The 17,772-nt window shown below is 40.6% G+C and overlaps 1 protein-coding gene across 3 annotated transcripts in view; it reads right to left on the bottom strand.

Annotated features, from left to right (window-relative positions):
* Positions 1-1,236: 1,236 nt before the first annotated feature.
* Positions 1,237-17,772, bottom strand: part of med25 (mediator complex subunit 25) — a 37,211-nt gene continuing 20,675 nt past the window's right edge. Inside the window, exons 14-20 of one of the 3 annotated variants that reach the window (XM_036589931.1) lie at positions 16,033-16,140; positions 14,766-14,939; positions 13,060-13,167; positions 12,761-12,832; positions 5,795-5,962; positions 3,776-3,890; positions 1,237-1,895 (exon numbers count right to left, since the gene is read on the bottom strand). In XM_036589931.1, the coding sequence (XP_036445824.1) occupies positions 1,789-1,895; positions 3,776-3,890; positions 5,795-5,962; positions 12,761-12,832; positions 13,060-13,167; positions 14,766-14,939; positions 16,033-16,140 (852 nt within the window). In that variant the 3' untranslated portion in view covers positions 1,237-1,788. The remainder of the gene's footprint in view (positions 1,896-3,775; positions 3,891-5,794; positions 5,963-12,760; positions 12,833-13,059; positions 13,168-14,765; positions 14,940-16,032; positions 16,141-17,772) is intronic. The other 2 variants (XM_036589932.1, XM_036589933.1) reach the window with 2 other exon arrangements.

The raw sequence follows: 17,772 nt of genomic DNA, 5'->3' as shown, positions 1-17,772 counted from the left end.
AGATTAGATATCAGATAATCCACTTGCATAAGAAAGGAGAACGTCAAATAAAAAAATAAGTGAAAATACAGGCATTTCCAGAACACTACAGAGAAAATGGGGCTATTAACAACCACCTGGAAGACCTGGTCGACACCAAAACTGCCCCCATCAGATAAACAGCACTTAAAGCTTTCATCTTTGAGAGAGAGGAGAAAATTAAGATCCTTATTAGTCCCACAATGGGGAATTTCCACCTACATACACTAGGGGGCAGTGAGTACACTTGCCCGGAGCGGTGGGCAGCCCTATCCGCAGCACCCGGGGATCAGTTAGGGGTTAGGTGCCTTGCTCAAGAGCACCTCAATCACAGACTGTCGGCTAAGGGGATCAAACTGGCGACCTTCTGGTTGCAAGGCTGGTTCTCTAACCTCCAGCCCACGACTGCCCCTAATCTTAATCTTAATCTCAAACACTAGAGGGCGCTCCCAAACTAGTCCAAAATGAATAGGTTAATATGGAGCATTTGAGCAAATGCTTCAATCATGGAACCAGTCAGCACTCAGTAGCAGTAATGCTAAACAATCATTGGTTTTCTTTGCTTTTTTAGTGAAATACATCCTTCCACTTTCTAAAATTAGAGTGATTAAAAACTATTTTAACTTCTCGTTTTTAGCCGTTTTGCTCCATTTACTCCCATTCATTGAGGACTTGCTCGCAGGCGCCCTCTGCTGTTTTGCAGTCCTGTATTAGATATAATAGGGGAAATAGGAAGTGGCCACACTCCTCAAAAAACAGTTTTGGTGTAGCTGTCAAGAAGAACCTCACTGAGAAAAGGAGACGGACACATCAAACAAAGAAGCTGAACGATGGACTGACCACCCCAGAGTCCAGACCTCAACACCACTGAATGTGTTTGATTACTTCAGAAAATGATCAACCAGCTTCTAAGACTAAACTTTGGAGGTGTGTCTGCAGATTCTTTGAGGGACTGAAAGTGAGTCTCCTGAAAAGAATGGAAGCTGGAATGAAGGTAAAGAGTCACTGAACACTCAAACAGCTGAGATTAGATTTAGTTGTTGTGGCTTTTTTTCAGCTTTTTCCCTGATTCTGAAAAACAAATAATGTGGCTGTTTAGAGTGGAAATTAAATCAGTGAAAGTCTCTGACTTTTGCAAAGTACTGTATATCCATATTTTTCCTGCTGTAAGACACTGTTTTTCCGAAAAAAAGACCTCTTCAGATGAGTCCCAAAAAATTGCCTGACAAAACGGATCAACTTTATTTCATTTTTGCATAAAACAACACAGCCTAGTCTTGTAAAGACAACTTAAGAAAAAAGTAAAACCTATGCAAAGTAAAAGTTCCATAAAAATACAATAACAATAATAATAATAATCATAATAATCTGCTCAATTAAACCGATAAAGGAGGAAAAAGAGCAAACGTATCATTAGACAGCGACATTGTTCAGTTTAACTTTAGCCTTTAGGATCCTGCTCTGTCTTGTGGGATTATTTCAGAAAGCTGGATTTCTCACATTAGCCCCAACATTTAAGACGAAAGTCGAGTTTGTCCAGTACGAGAGGAGGTCAGAATGTTCCAATGTGGCTAATCAGTTTCGGGTTCAAGTTATCCAGCTTACAGAGAAATCCTGCTTTGTGAATAATGTGTGTTCCTCCATATGTAAATATGACCGTTTCCATGTAACTCAATATCTAACCTGCCCAGCTGCAGTTTTCTTTTAAAGCAAAAAGTGAAAAAGAGAAAAGGAGCAGGACTCAGTGAGGGATTATGGGTGATGAAGTCCTCAAATAAGGTCCATAAGAATCTCATCCTCCATCACACTGGACACCTGAGGCATCCCAGCATTCTGAGCCACAGAGCCCCTCGGACCCGCCTGCATCAGCATCTGACCTGAATGGAGGGATCGAGAAGAAAAGAATGTTTTTAAGTAGAAAATCAAAAATCTTAAGCATTTTGAAGGTCATTAAAGGGAAATTCCATCAATTTTTCAAAATTTCAGCATTATTAAGTGGTTAATATGTAAATGGGGTCATTCAGAGTGGTTTGGTGTGAAATGCTCTGTTCTAAAGAAACTTGCAGAATCAGAATTGTTCACAGTGGTGGTGATAGGAACCAGACGTCCACCTCTAAAAGCTCCCTCACAGAAAGTTATTACATGTTGTAGTAGCCACATTTACATGCAGCCTAATAATCCATTAATAATCCAACTAATAGCTCAATCAGAATAGAATACATCCATGTAAACACCATTCGGAATACAGTTTCTATCTGACTGAACGAGGTGGTTGGTCCTGTAAATAATCTGTTAAATAGAAGAATAATATCCGTGTAAACGCCTGTATCTGATTACATTCCCTATCAGAAAGTTTAAGTCCGTTCTGATCATGTTCGTCGCGTCATAGTGAAAGTTTATACCGTTCAACATGGCGGAGCAGAAACTGGTCTGCAGAGGAGACGAAGTTTATGCTCTGATCTTTAAAAGACGGCGGTATGACGGACGTCCAGCTTATGTGTCTCAGAACACGACGTCTTCCTCTCGGCCTTCTTTAATAAGGACATGTGAAGGACGTTTTCCTGAGTCTGACATCATTTTAAAGCAATTAAAAACACAAACACTGCTCACTGCTGCTCATCTCACTCTGACTGGACTCACAGGATGCTGGTTGTCATGGTAACGTCTACTCTCCATGCATGCATATAATTTTGGATTACTTGTAGTGAGCATGTAAACAGAGATTTTCATCAGATTGTTGAGTAAAGTGAGAATAAACACCTCAGTCTTCATCTATAATCAGAATGTATTCAATCAGATTGGCAAAAATCTCTGCATGTAAACACAGACAGTGTTTTATGATGTTTTTGGACTAAAATGTGTATTTTTAATACCTTGAAGGTGGAGAGGTACATGCAAGGCATTATTACACAAAACAGACTTCCAAGAAAATCAATTTTCCACTATTTTACCATCCCCAACTTTCCATATAAGCTCAGAAGACTCGTGTAGGTTCACTGGTGGTTTTGGATAGTAAATAAGATGTCTACATTTGTGTTGTAGCCATGGCGACTCCTGGTTCCTATCACCACCACTGTAAAGAAGGTCTCTACAATGAACCATTTCACACCAAACCGCTCTGAAATTTCATTTTTGCATAAAACAACACAGCCTAGTCTTGTAAAGACAACTTAAGAAAAAAGTAAAACCTATGCAAAGTAAAAGTTCCATAAAAATACAATAACAATAATAATAATCATAACAATCTGCTCAATTAAACTGATACAGGAGAGCAAACGTATCATTAGGCAGTGACGTCGTTCAGTTTCATCCTGCTCTGTCTTGTGGGATTATTTCAGAAAGCTGGATTTCTCAGATTTGCCACAACACCTAAGCCGAAATTTGAGTTTGTCCAGTACGAGAGGAGGTCAGAATGTTTCGATCTGGATAATCACTTTCGGGTTCAAGTTATCCAGCTTACAGAGAAATACTCTGTTCACATCTCACACACTGAACTGCGCAGAAAGCACACGGCATCACATGCTGAAGCGGCAGTGAGAGAAATCAAACAGCAGAGCTGGAAAAACAGCGGCCTGGTCTGACGGTCTCCAGACAATTCACAGACGGACACAAACGCGAGTATCATTTGAAGTGGACTTCTGGGGGGAAAAAAGACGACAAACCAAACAAGCAAACAAAAAGGCCCCACAAGGCCTAATTAGGGCCGGTCAGTTGATGAGTACGAGCGCGGTTGGCAGGACGTTCCTGAGTGGCGTACCTGCGAGAGGCTGCCTCCACTGGGGCTGGATCTGAGCGCCCCCTGCAGGGTGCACCATCTGCTGGTTCAGACCCTGGAGAGGCAGCATGCTCTGCATATGAGACACACCACTCTGCTGAGAGAGAGAGAGAGAGAGAGAGAGAGAGAGAGAGAGAGAGAGAGAGAGAGAGAGAGAGATTGTGCCAACGTTGTGAAACTAATATGTCACCATTTGTCAAACATTCAACAACAAAAAATAAAATAAAAAATTCATCTGTATTGTATCATCACTGTCCAAAGACAAACATGTATTTCCAATTCTTAGATTTTTACTGTTGTACATCATTCGAGCACAGTCTCCTTTACATTGTGTACAATTTTCACGATGGATGCTCCAAAAGTGCTTGAAATAAAAATCTTGTTAAATTAAGAAAAAGAGAGAGAAAGAGAGAGGTAAAAAGATTTTAAAAAATAAATAAATAAGGGGGAGCGAATGTGTGAGAGAGAGAAAGAAGCATGGAAGAGGGGAAAAAAAAAGAAAGGGAGTCAGACAAAGAGAGAGGGAGGGGTGGAAGAAAGGAAAGGAAAAGAAAGAAAGAGGGGGTGTAAAGAAAGAAAAAGAAAGAAAGAAAAGACAGAGAGAGAGGGGAAAGAAAGAAAGAGAGAGAGTGAGAGAGATATTGTGCCAATGTTGTGAAACTATTATGTCACCAACTGTCAAACATTCAACAACAACAACAAAAAAAACTAAAATCTACCTGTTACACTGTTACATCGTCACTGTCCAAAGAAAAACGTGCATCTCCATTTTCTCAGATTTTGACTGCTGTACATCATTCGAGCACAGTGTCCTTTACATCGTGTGACATTTTCAGGATGAATGGAATCAACAGAAAAGCTCCAAACATGCCTGAAGTAAAATCTCTTTACATTAATTTATACTGAAAGTAAAGGAAGTTTTTGCCCTGTAAACTATTCTGGAGATTTGTTTTTTTCTTGGACAGTGATAATAGTTTATATTAGGGTTAATTAAAAAAAATACAGAGAAATTGTAAGAGTCAGATAGAGGGGGAGGGGGAAGAAAGAAAGAAAAAAAGAGAGGGGAAAGAAAAAAAAACAGTGAGAGAGAGGGGAAAGAAAGAAAGAAAAAGAAAGAAAGAAAAAGAGGGGAAAGAAAGAAAAAAGTGAGAGAGAGAGCGAGGAAAGAAAGAAAAAGAAAGAAAGAAAGAAAGAAAAAGAAAGAAAGAAAACGAGGGGGAAAGAAAAAAAAGTGAGAGAGAGCAAGGAAAGAAAGAAAGAAAAATAAATAAATAAAGAAAGAAAGAAAGAAAGAAAGGTGAAAGAAAGAAATAAGGAAAAAGAGTGAGAATTTGTGAAAGAAAGAAAGAGTGAGAGATAGAGGGGAAGAAAGAAAGAAAAAGAGAGAGAAAGAAAGAAAAAGTGAAAGAGAAAAAGAAAAAGAAAAAAGAAAGAAAGTCAGAGACAGAGAGAGAGAGAGAGAGCAAGAGAGAGAGAGAGACACAGAGAGAGAGCTAGAGAGAGAGAGAGCGAGAGAGAAAGACACAGAGAGAGAGAGAGCGAGAGAGAGAGAGAGAGAGAGAGAGAGAGAGCCAGAGAGAGAGAGAGAGCGAGAGAGAGAGAGCCAGAGAGAGAGAGAGAGAGAGAGAGCGAGAGAGAGAGAGAGCGCGCGCGAGAGAGAGAGCGAGCGAGAGAGCGAGAGAGAGAGAGAGAGCGAGAGCGAGAGCGAGAGCGAGAGAGAGAGAGAGAGAGAGAGCGAGAGCGAGAGCGAGAGCGAGAGAGAGAGAGAGAGAGAGAGAGAGAGAGAGAGGTGTATAGTGGTTTTTAAGGGTTTTGTTGAGGTTTTGAGGCTCCAGTGTATGAAGTTCTCGCAGCCTCGGAGGAGAAACGTGAACGTGTGATTCACAGGAACGTTTCTCACTATGAAACAGCTGCCGTCTCACGCAGACTATTTAAAACACGCTGCCGTGTCATTACAGCAATTACATAACATCCTGATCAGCGTCTGTCACGCGTACTTACTGGCTGCTGCTGGCTGAGGAGGAGACTGCGCAGCTGCGGATTGGCTCCTGGGTTGGGGAGGCGGAGCATAGCACCCGGGGGCTGGGGTTGACCTTGAGCCACTTGATTGGGCGGGGCTCCGCTGACCGGAGGCTGCTGATTGGCCGTTGCTGCCGCTCTCATTGTCAGCTGAGAGAAAGTCGAAAGCAAAATAGTGAACATACTACGACAAATACCAATTTAACTTCATTCAAAGCTACACTATATGGACAATAAACAAGCGAGACAGGAAAAATTTAAAGGCCTTTGAACTTTGGCTTTGGTGAAGACCGTTGATAGAACCTTAGACGGCATAGAAATCTAACGAATGGATCCTCAAATCAAGCCTCACCTCTCACTCGAAGCCCAGACCAAACTGAAGCTCTTATTTTAGACACGCTCTGGGAAGAACAGATTCATCGGAAAAGACTGTTATGTTTGGAAGAGCTGAAGGTAAAAGAGGAGGAGCACCGATAACAGTTTGTGGTTCTTTGTGGGCAGGAACAGACTCTGATGCACCAAGATGAACTAAAAAAGTTGCTGTAATGAACTCACCATCACTCCAAGTTTTTCAGCTGTGGTCCGTAATATACAGGGTGATTCAAAAAGATTCATCCGATTTCAAAGCGCCATATTTTTACAACCGTGAGGCGTCTAGGAACCAATCACAATCCAATTGAAAGAGGGGGTCATAGAGTTTCTCACCGGAAGATGGCTCCCTTCAGTCTGAGAGGAGATGAGACCCCTGAGCAGAAACCGTTCTGCGTTCTCCACTTCAATAAGAGTGAATCCGTCATAACTGTGCAGCGCGATTTTCATCGGCAGTGAAGCTCCAACAGCTCAGAGCGTTCGGCGTTGGTTCCCCAACACTGGATGATCTCCGAAATCGCACTGAAAGAGCCGTGAGTGCAGCGACACCCGACATGCTCGATGGAGTACGGGATGAATTTGACTATGGCATTGATGTTGTCTGTACAGCTGGAGGAGGTTCATATAGAGCTCTTGTAAAATTACACGATAAACTTAATGCTGAACTAAACCATTTACAGTTCACTGCATTGTTCTGTAACAATTACAAGTGAAATAAATCATTTTGAAGTCAGATGAATCTTCTTGAATCACCCTGTACTTTCTCTAACCGCCGCATTTTCATAGCGTGCTGCTCGTCAAAAGTAGGGGTGCAATAAATAATCAACTTTTTGTCGATTAAAATTGATGACCAAATTAGTTGTTAACTAATTTAATAGTCAATTAGCTGGTGACGTCATCACTCATGTTTTTTCGTGCTAACTAGGAATGTTTCGACATCACCGCTTACCGAAGAGTTAACAAAAGCACAACTAAGCCTCGACAAAATCCTCAAAATTGTGAGCTTTTCACGCTTAATGTCAGTTGGGCTATTTGTAAAGCTGTCATTAGCTGGCATGGGAGCACATCCTCCATGCTGGAGCATCTGAAGAGGAAACACGTCGGTTCACTGGATGAAAAAGATTCATCTCGGTAAGTTAGTTGTGCTAGCTTAGCTAATGTTAACGTTAAAAGCTGTCCTACTTCATGTTATGAGCTGAACTGTAACACTTTCTATTTGGAAATGCATGTTTTCTAGAATCGTTAATGGAGTTGGAACAAAGAATCAAGTAACTATTATTCACAAGGAACCTGTTCACATTACAAAGAACATTTACAGTTTTGAACAGTGCATCGTTGTCTTAATGTCGAGGTTTGTTCAAATTCAGCAAACATAGGAGAATGTTTGCAAACAGTTTCCTGTTTATGGCTGGAGTGTTGCTCATAGATATACATGCATACATACATATATACATACATACATACATACACACATACGACCATGTTGGGTTCAGCCAGGCACGTCAATAGCGCTGCCATTTTGGGACGGTCAACATCGCTGCTGGAATGCATTCCGTACCATTACAGAGCAGCAATTTAAGAAAAATTTGAAATTTCGACAGGAAAAAGATTTTATTTATCTTTTGTATTAGCAGGAAAGTTCATTAAAACTGTGAAATTTTAAATAAGTTATTCATCTTTTTTGTCTTCATTGTTAGTTAGCAAATGCATAAAACAACCTTAACCTAAATTTAATAGCTGATAGCTACATACATAAGAGTTATTTGGTAATTTAGCGATTCATAATCCGAAGAAACGATTATTCGCTTCAATAAATCGATAGATTATTCGATTATCAAAACAGTCGTTTGTTGCAGCCCTAGTCTAAAGCTTTTGTGCTCTGCTACGAGCAAGATGAGCTGCTGGCTGAACATCGGACTCGATGTGAAAGACGCGTGTTTGTTTTCAAGACGTGACGTGTCTGCCGTAACAAGAAGTCGATGTAAAAAGGGCTTAATCTTACTCACTGTAATTTTGCTATATGACATAAAAAGTAACTACAAAATTACATACTTAGTCACACAGCTCCATAACGAATTACATTTACATTTGATTTCCATTCTGTATTGAGGGGTTTGAGTCAGCTTTTTTCTGTTTCGAGGTCAAAGAATGACAAAAACATGGAAAAATGTAAATGCGAATGATTTTTTTTCTCCTGCAAAACAAGACTGTACAGACTTTTCACCAACTTCTAATTATAACATCTCCTTTTCGACTCAAATGTAGTCTGGATTAAAAAGTTTAGAATCTACACCTTCCCAAGAACTTCTCCGCTTGTTTCGCGACGCTACGAGTGAGAAATAATTCTGTAACACCTTCTATAAATACCGTGTCTATAGGAATCTATAAACACTTTCATAAGACATAATAAAATGCATTCGTTAGGCATTATTAAGTAGTGATCATAATACATTGTTGTCAGTGCCAAAGAAACCCAGTCTCAGCTTGTACAATGCATTATAAATAAGAATCCTAACAATAAGTTTCTAAAATATACATCTCACTGTACTTTTGCCTCACAAATACAGCTTACGAGTGCTCATAAAGGGGTTATAGTAGCATATGGCTATCAATAATAATCTAATGACATTTATTGTCACTTAACTTGAAGCTTTCAAAGATGTCACAATATGTTAAACAACAGCTACAAGCAGATCGGTATCATTCATAAGGTGTTATGAATTATGGCACTGACAATAAAACATGTTATGAACATTACTTATAGTTCATTATGATGCACAATACTACAAACCCAGTTCCAATAATTTTGGGAAAGTATGTGAAAAGCTAATAAAAACAAAAAGCAGTAATCAGTAAATTCTATTTATCCTAAATATCCTTATAGTGTAAAGATTTGTTGCTCTTTTATTTATAATGTTTATATTCTTAATTTTGTGAAGGACAGAGTTTAGGTTTTTTTACTTTTAGTATTATATATATTGTCTGTATGGTAATAAGTAACAAACTGTAACCTTCTTAAGTAATTAATAAGGTTAATAGCTTGTTCATTAATTCTCTTCGTGATAGTGAACTTCCCCGCTGTGGGACTAAAGAGTTACCTTATTTGACCTGTATTAAACTGAAATCAGTACAAAAACACAATGTTTTACCTTTCGAACGTCATCGTTTCTTTTTGTAAATATTTGCTCATCCCAAATTTGATGCCTGCAACACTTTCCAAAAAGGTTGGGACAGGAGCATGATTACCACTGTGTCACATCATCACCTTTCCTTTTAACAGCATTTACTAAACGTTTGGGGGCTGAAAACAGTGATCCAATTTTGAAATCATATATTTTTTTCCCACTTATACTTCAGCTGCACAACTGTACGGGGCCTTCAGCAGCTGCATTCCAAAGCCTAGACTAGACATTTCACAGCCACTACGTCATAGAAGGCCGTTCCAAAGTGAAAGATCCTTCATATGCAGCCTAGAAATGCAGTCTACGTTCGGAGCGATTTCAAGGATGCAACAGATGTTTCCAGGCCTTCGGTTATAGTTCTCTGTACACCACGAAAAAGAGGGAAAACGAAGCCGCTGGAGCAGAGTTTGTTTTTTAAATGTTAGTTGTTCACGATCTTAAATTCTTCTTCGTTCTCTTATTAAGTGTAAAATGATTAATTAAAGCAGTCGTCCATATATCGCATATAATCCATATATCGTATTTGTAGCGCCGCAATTGCAAGAGGCGGGACCTTTCTGGTGACGTCACCACACCGCCTCGTTAGGACTGCTCCATTTGCGTGACCGATAGGTTACTAAGGAGGAGTCTTCATAGGACAGTCCTACCGAGGACCCGCACTACCTCGGCTGCAGCCCAGGCTTTGCAGCTAGTGTCATATTTTGAACTTAAAAAAGACACGATATGTTAAATAACAGCTGCGAGCAGACTGGTATCATTCATAAGGTGGGACACAGGCAGGCCAGTCTAGCACCCACACTCTCTGATTATGCAGCCATGCTGTTGTAACACGTGCACAATGTTTCTTGCTGTTGTCATGCTAAAATAAGCATGGATGCCCACTGAAAAAGGTTGTGGTTGTAGTTGTGGTTGTACTTGTGGTTTTCGGCCTTGTCCTTCACACACAGATATCACTAGTTTTCTTGTATGCGTAGTACATGTTTATACACATACATAGCCATGTTTATGAATGCATTATAACATCATGAATGTGCTCATACAGTCTTACAGACATGGTACATAGTTAATACTGAACCAGGTGTGTTCAATCAGGTCAAATACCAAAGTACTGGAGTCTAATACTCCTGTTTTTGGAGTCCTGGTGTTTGGAGTGTGAGAGGTTTAGGGGTTTTTAGGGTAAATGCACTGCATGCAGTGTCAAGTCAGGACAGTGAGCTGCTCACTCACACAGGACTGAAACAGGCAAAGAGAAAAGCAGGAATGTTCTTGGAAAAGGGGAAAGGTTTGGGCCCGACTCATAAAAAAATTCATAACATTGATTTTAAGGAGCAAAAAGTCAAGTCAATAACTTTGGCTGATATAATTTAATATGCTTAAAAATTTAAATAGATGCCAACAGTTTCAGTTAAACAGCTTCACTGACTGATATGACTGAAAACTGTTAAATATGATGCTCAGTTTCAGTTCAATGGTCAAATTTCTTAAACTCAATATAGCAGAAGTGATATAAATATACAACAAACCATTTATAAGTGACCTTATTATTTAACCCTTACACAGATCAATTACATTAACTCTCACAATGCTGGGCTCCATTAGTGCCTGATTGGTTGGTTGTTTTCCAAAAAAATCCTGAGTGTGGTTTTCCTACAGAACATTTAAAGGGGATCAGTCATGCTGTCGGAGTCTTGATCAATTTTCCAGCCCTCGAAACGAATGTTCAGAACAAAAATCATGATATTTATCTGATATATAATTTGAGAGATATTGAGATACTGAATTAAGTTTAACCTCAGAATACATGAAGCTTGATTCCTACATCGCCCAGAGTTCCTTTGCGCCTTTTCAAAGGTGGTGTGGGTGTGGCTATATCAGCATAGCACTGGCATAAGAAGCACTGGCCACACCCCCCTCATCTACCATGAGTCACTTAGCGCTGCTACTTCAGTGAGGATCTTTATTTCCTTTGGAATTAACGCTTTTACACTGTGCCAACCTGTGCAGGAAGAAAAGTCGGTCTAGATTGCACGCGACTGAAAGACTGTGAAACAGGCAACAGTTTAAAAAATAGCTGCTGCTATAAATAACCTGAACTGCAACAAGACATCATTTGTTCTGAGAAACATTCATGTGTGCTCAAGACACTTCACACCAAAATATTTCAAGAAGGAATTAAACAGGCCTGTCACAATTATTACATAAACGGCCCATCGCAACTGTCTGAGCTGACCGCAATTATATTCCACACTTGTTAGCTTTCACAACGATGAGTTTACGGCGCAATAAAAAAGGTAAACTGGGCGCATTCTCATTGCTTTGCTTGAGGTAAACACATGCAAATAGATGATTTTATGATTTTAACCATTTTTTCCTGAAAGTCTCGCATGACTGACTCATGATGTTAAAAAATAGCCAAACGTGACCGTTTCCCCTTTAAAGAAACATCTGGATTTCTGCTGTTGATGTTCATTCTGTAGAACCATCATATTGGCTGATTTGGGCCAAACGATATACAGTCGAATGCACAAGTTGTAAAAACTCCAGTCAAAATGCATGTTTTGTTTGTTTTCTACGTAAAAATAAATTTTAGTTTAAAACTGTAAAAAAACAATAAAACATAAAATCTCCCAATACATTCAATTCAGCACAAACAGTAACTGTGTATTAAAACGTACAGAAGTGTGTTCTCTGTAGAGCAGGGTTTCTCAACCACTGGGTCGAGGACTACAAGTGGGCCGCGAAAGAGACACCCCTGGGTGGTCTTTGGACCTATACTGAGGGGGTCCAGCGGTCCATAGTTGGCCCGTGATGGCACTTTGTCATAAAAATGTGACAATGCTTAGTTAACAACATTAATACAAGCCCCACAGTAGCAGCGCACAAAGGCAGCTTTGGCAATTTTTTTTTGCCCTTTGCCTCCAGAAACAGCTGACCTTGCAATTGTCCACTCATACCAATATTCTGGTGATATTTGCCAGGAGAACGTTACCTGCCTGACTGCATTGTGCCAGCTGTAAAGTTTGGTGGAGGAGGGATAATGCTACGGGGTTGTTTTTCAGGGGTTGGCCTAGAACCCTTAGTTTACTGATCTAAGCATTTAAGCAAAAATGTTGAGTTTTGTTCTCTTGTGGGCCTTCAAGCCTTCTAGTGATAAACAGGTGGGCCTTGAGGCGTAAAAGGTTAAGAAGCTACTGTAGAGGACGTGTTCACTCATTTTTACTTAGAAAATCAACAAAAAGACACATCTGACCAGGGGCGCCCAAACTTTTGCGCACGGCTGTATCAGTCGGGTCCCCAGCAAAGTTTTGGATCAGGTGCAGAGTTTTAGCTTTGCATACAGAGGTTTATGTGAAAGGGCGCGTCTGTAGTCGTGTGAGTGCGGCTGAGAGTTTCTCACCATGTTATTCTGTCTCTGCTGGTCCTCCATCATTGTGACCTGACTAACCGGAGCCATGCCCACCACCACAGACTTCGGGCAGAGAGAGGGGGAGCGGGAGAGGAGGACGAGAAGGAGGAAGAAAAGGAGCAAAAAAAAGGAAAAAAAAGGGAAAAAGTGAGAGCAGAGGAGTAGGGGTTAGAACAGCATGCAGCTTCCGTCTGACAGAGGACAGAAATGGCATTCAGGGCAGTGTGAAGACTCAGCAGTGCAGAAAAAGACAGGAACACAGACACAAACGCAGGCTGCTGATTGGTTACCTGCTGCTGCACGTTGCCATGGGTGACGGGAATGGAACCGGGCGGCCTGTTGAGGAAGTTCTGATTGGACGGCACCTGGCCGGACTGCATCTGCCCCGCGTTACCCATCTGAGAGAAGAAACGCAGTCAAAGGTCAAGAGACTTATTTGTGTGCATGTACATTTAGAATAAGTCGGAATTCTGATAAAGGAAACTAAAAATAAAAACAGTGATTATTTTATTTAGGTCCGCAACAGAGTTTAGGTCAGGGGTCGGCAACATGCGTCTCTTTTACTGCCCTGTTTCAGCTCCACAGCTGAATTAGATTTGTAGGTAAAAATAAAATAATCATCCTTTACAGTAAAATAAAGCTCTGCTGATTGTTCAACACAGTTTTACACTAAATGATCTTAAACGCTGGTGTTAATGTAGAAGATCAGCGCAGACTGCTGGTCACCATAGCAACACAGACAACAGTCTCGCCCAGCTGGTAGCTAACAACAAGGCAAAGACGAACATCGAGAATTTGGAGATTAATGGACTTATTTGTGTTTATAATCACTCCAGCTGGTTTCCTGATACGTTTAATCTGCAACGAGAAACTGTCAAACAGTAAAAAGTCGCAAAACTGAAGTCGCTTCTCACTCGCCAGCTTCTTTTTTGAATTTTCCCAACAACTTTCGAACAAGAAGCTGGCAAATGAAAAGCGACTTCAACCTTGTAAAAAAATCTAACGTTGAGAGACGTTTTACAAGAAAATGTTCTACTTTTGAGGAAAAGTTTCCTGTTAGAGATGCGAAAAAAATAGCTATAGCTGAGCTTAAGCTTACAGCAGAGCAAAGCAAGCCTGCGTTTTCGTTTATATTATATTATACATATTTACATCCAAGATGGTAAAATAGACATAAAATGTTGTGGCTCCTAAGGTGGTTTGATTTTTGCTAAAAGGACAAAATGGCTCTTCTTAACATTCGGGTTGCAACCCTAGTTTAGGCTTTTGTGACATGGTATCATTGTGCCATTGATATTTTCGTGCAATTTTAGTGCACAATTTCTCTGACTTCAACCCCATCCAACACCTTTAGGATGAACTAGAACGGAGATTGTGAGCCAGACCCTCTCGTACAACATGCTCTTCTGGATGAATGGGCAGAAATTCCCACAGAGACTCTCCAAAATCTTGTAGAAGCTTCCCAGAAGAGTGGAAGATGTTACAGCTGTAAAGGGGGACCAACCCCATATTAATGCCTATGGATTTAGAATGGGGCATCAGTGTAATATGTAGGTGCCCCAATACTTTTGTCCACATAGTGTATGTAAATGTCTCTGCTCTGATTGGCTGTCTTGTATTGTGCCTCATTCAAAAAGCAGTCTCTAGAGCTTCAGTATGAGAGGGTGGGGCTAAACTGCTGCAGGCTGAATAGGCAGATATATAGACATGAGTTCTTGCGACATCACATGAACAATGAATTCAGAACAAGCTGTTTTTGCAGTTTAATGTCTATATATGGACTGTATGGACAGTGGAGTGAACAGCACAGTCTGAAACTTTATAATATTACTTGCATATTATGATAAACTCCTCTACTTTAAAAAGGAAAAAAGGTTTTCTATGATAAAGGCCCTTTAAAAAGGCAGGACAAGGCCAGTTTTCCTTGAAAAGGGCCCTTTAAGACTAGTAATCATTTCGCCGGGGGTGATTATGCATGTGTGTGTCCGTATCTCACCGTGCGGTGCTGCTGAACTTGTTTATGGTTGGTGATGACCTGTCGGATGCCGTTAACAAAGCCGCTCTGGTCATTAGGGATCAGGCCCATGAAGATCCGTTTTTTCGAGGAATAGAGCAGCATGAGAACCCGCACTTCACACGGAGCGCTGTGGGGGAAGTGAACACACCCAGCCTACACACACACACACACACACACACACACACACACGCACACACACACACACACACACACTCCATACATTATAGATTGAACTTCAGGGTTTTCAAAGTGAATGTGAAAGCCTCTCACGCCCCAGACACTCCTTCAATAACGTCTAATTCCTGTGGAACTCTGTATGATATCCGGATGATTTTCATCCAAACAGTCAGAATTGCTCTTAAAGAGAGAACTCATCACCCTCAAAGTGAAATTCAGAGTGACGTGAAGAGCACCCGTTAGTGAAAAATAGCCCTATCACAGTTATACACCACCGCCTGGTCAAATACTACCCTCTAGTGGACAATAATGGGAGGTACAGCCTTTAAATATAGAGACTAAATAGACTAAATATCCAGCTTCTAAATGATTCAATTTGATTCCGATTCATTCTGAAATTATTCAATGTATCATTTAATCAGGTTACTTTGGTACAATTTAGAATTATTTATCCACAATACGCGAATGTGTCTAGAGGAACTGGTTACAGCCAATACAGACAATCATAAACTGAGACCTTTTCCGTCAAAAAGAACATAGTTTGAGATTTTTATTTCAGCCAATACTTTACTTAATATTATTATAACTAATTATAATCCATTTCAAGTGTTCTAGGTGTTTCTTGCACTTGCACACTACTAGTATGGTACCAATAAATCATCATTTTTAATTATAGTGCTTTTCTATGCTCAAGGATGCTTTACAATCAAAGAACATGAACACAAATAAGCCTTTCTTGGTGATTTAAAGTAGAATCTCGACATAAATCTCCAAAACTCAGCCTCTCTCTTTAAGTGTAAGCCCCAGTGGTCAATTACCCATTAAACCTGCCTGTATTCCCATGTATGTCAAAAATACTGTATTATCTACAAAATAGGAACTTTACACATGAAGAAAAATGCATTTTAGCTTTCAATGCAAGTTAATGTAGAGAGATTTCATCCCAAGTAATTCTGGACTCTTTCTATTGGTCTATTCGTCATGAATTTTCACACAAGGTAAAAAAGCAGCTGGTTTCCAATAAGCATTTGTTCCCACGGTGAGGAGCAGTATGTGTAGATGTACTCACGAAGCCGTTGGCCATGATGCGATAGAGACCCTTCAGAGACTCCACGTCTTTGTTGGTGAAGAGAAACTGAACCATGCGAGAGTTCCTGAACAGAGGACCCAGCGTCGTCTACACAGACAGAAACACAGGAAATACCCCAATAAAATATCAAACATGCAGTGCGTCTCTCTCCTCTACAGATCACTGTACGTTTTCAATACAGCAGCCAGCCACCCAGTTCAGTCTGATTACTGAGTTCAGGTGTTTCAGCCACACTCATTGCTAACAGGTGGTTAAAATTAAGCTCATAGTCCTGCAGTGTCCACAGACAAACACTGGCAGTAGAGGGTTGTACTGAAGAGCTCAGTGACTTTAAACATGGCTCTGTCATAGGATGCCGCCTCTGCCACAGGTCAGTTTGTAAAATTTCTGTCCTGCTAGATCTGCCCCAGACAACTGTAAGTGCTGTTATTGTGAAATGGAAGCACCTAGGAGAAACAACAGCTCAGCCACGAAGTGGTAGACCATGCAAACTCACAGAGAGGGGCAGCTGAGGGCTGAAGCATACAGTGTTTCACTCACTAAAGAGCTCCAAATTGCCTATGGAAGCAACATCAGTAAAAGAACTGCATATTAGGAGCAGAACCCAAAATGGGTTTAAGCCTAAGATCAGAATGCACAATGCCAAGTGTCGGATGGAGTGGTGTAAAGCGCCGCCACTGGACTCTGGAGCAGTGGAAACGTATTCTGTGGAGCGACCAATCACACTTCTCTATCTGTCAGTCTGATGGATGAGTCTGGGTTTGGTGAATGCCAGGAGAACGTTACCTGCCTGACTGCACTGTGCCAGCTGTAAAGTTTGGTGGAGGAGGGATGATGATATGGGGTGTTTTTCAGGGGTTGGTCTAGAACCCTTAGATCCAGTGAAGGGGAAATCTTAAAGCTTCAGCACCAAGACATTTTGGACAATTGTCTTCTAACTTTGTGCAGGAACATTTGGGGAAGAACCTTTTCTGTTCCAGCATGACTGAGCCCCAGTGACCAAAGCAGCTCCATAAAGTCATGACTGGGTGAGTTTGGTGTGGAGGAACTCGACTGGCCCTCACAGAGCCCTGACCTCAACCCCATCCACTACCTTTGGGATGAACTAGAACAGAGATTGAGAGCCAGGCCCTCTCATCCAACATCAGTGTCTGACCTCACAAATGCTCTTCTGGATGAATGGACAGAAATTCCCACAGAGACTCTCCAAAATCTTGTAGAAGCTTCCCAGAAGAGTGGAAGCTGTTAGAGCTGCAAAGGGGGACCAACTCCATATTAATGCCTATGGATTTAGAATGGGATCCATAAAAGCTCCTGTAGGTATAATGTGTAGGTGTCCTAGTATATATATGTATGTATACGCACACTGTAAAACATGATTCAATGTATTAACTTAAAAAACGTAAGTAAGCCAGTTGCTTTAAAAATGAGTTCATTGAACTTGTTTTTACATTCTGTTAACTTATTATTTGAACATCGATCAATGAACTCAAAATTTTAACTAAACCAGGTTATATACTTTAAGTGATAACATTGAATCCTTTTTCTATACATGTCAATAATATCTACCAGAGTGCTGATACTACACAAGACATTTTCATACAGCATGTATTTAATGTATACGACCATTTAAAGAGGTTTTAACTGCTTCTTTTTCAGAGGCCCTACAGAAAACAGTGTGCACAGTTCTAAAGGTAAACACTGGCAGCAAATCAGAGG

Source organism: Colossoma macropomum, unplaced genomic scaffold, assembly GCF_904425465.1.
Source record: "Colossoma macropomum unplaced genomic scaffold, Colossoma_macropomum, whole genome shotgun sequence".
Taxonomy (NCBI): domain Eukaryota; kingdom Metazoa; phylum Chordata; class Actinopteri; order Characiformes; family Serrasalmidae; genus Colossoma; species Colossoma macropomum.
The sequence above is the reverse complement of the archived record's forward strand: the minus strand, read 5'-3'. Positions and strand labels throughout refer to the sequence as shown.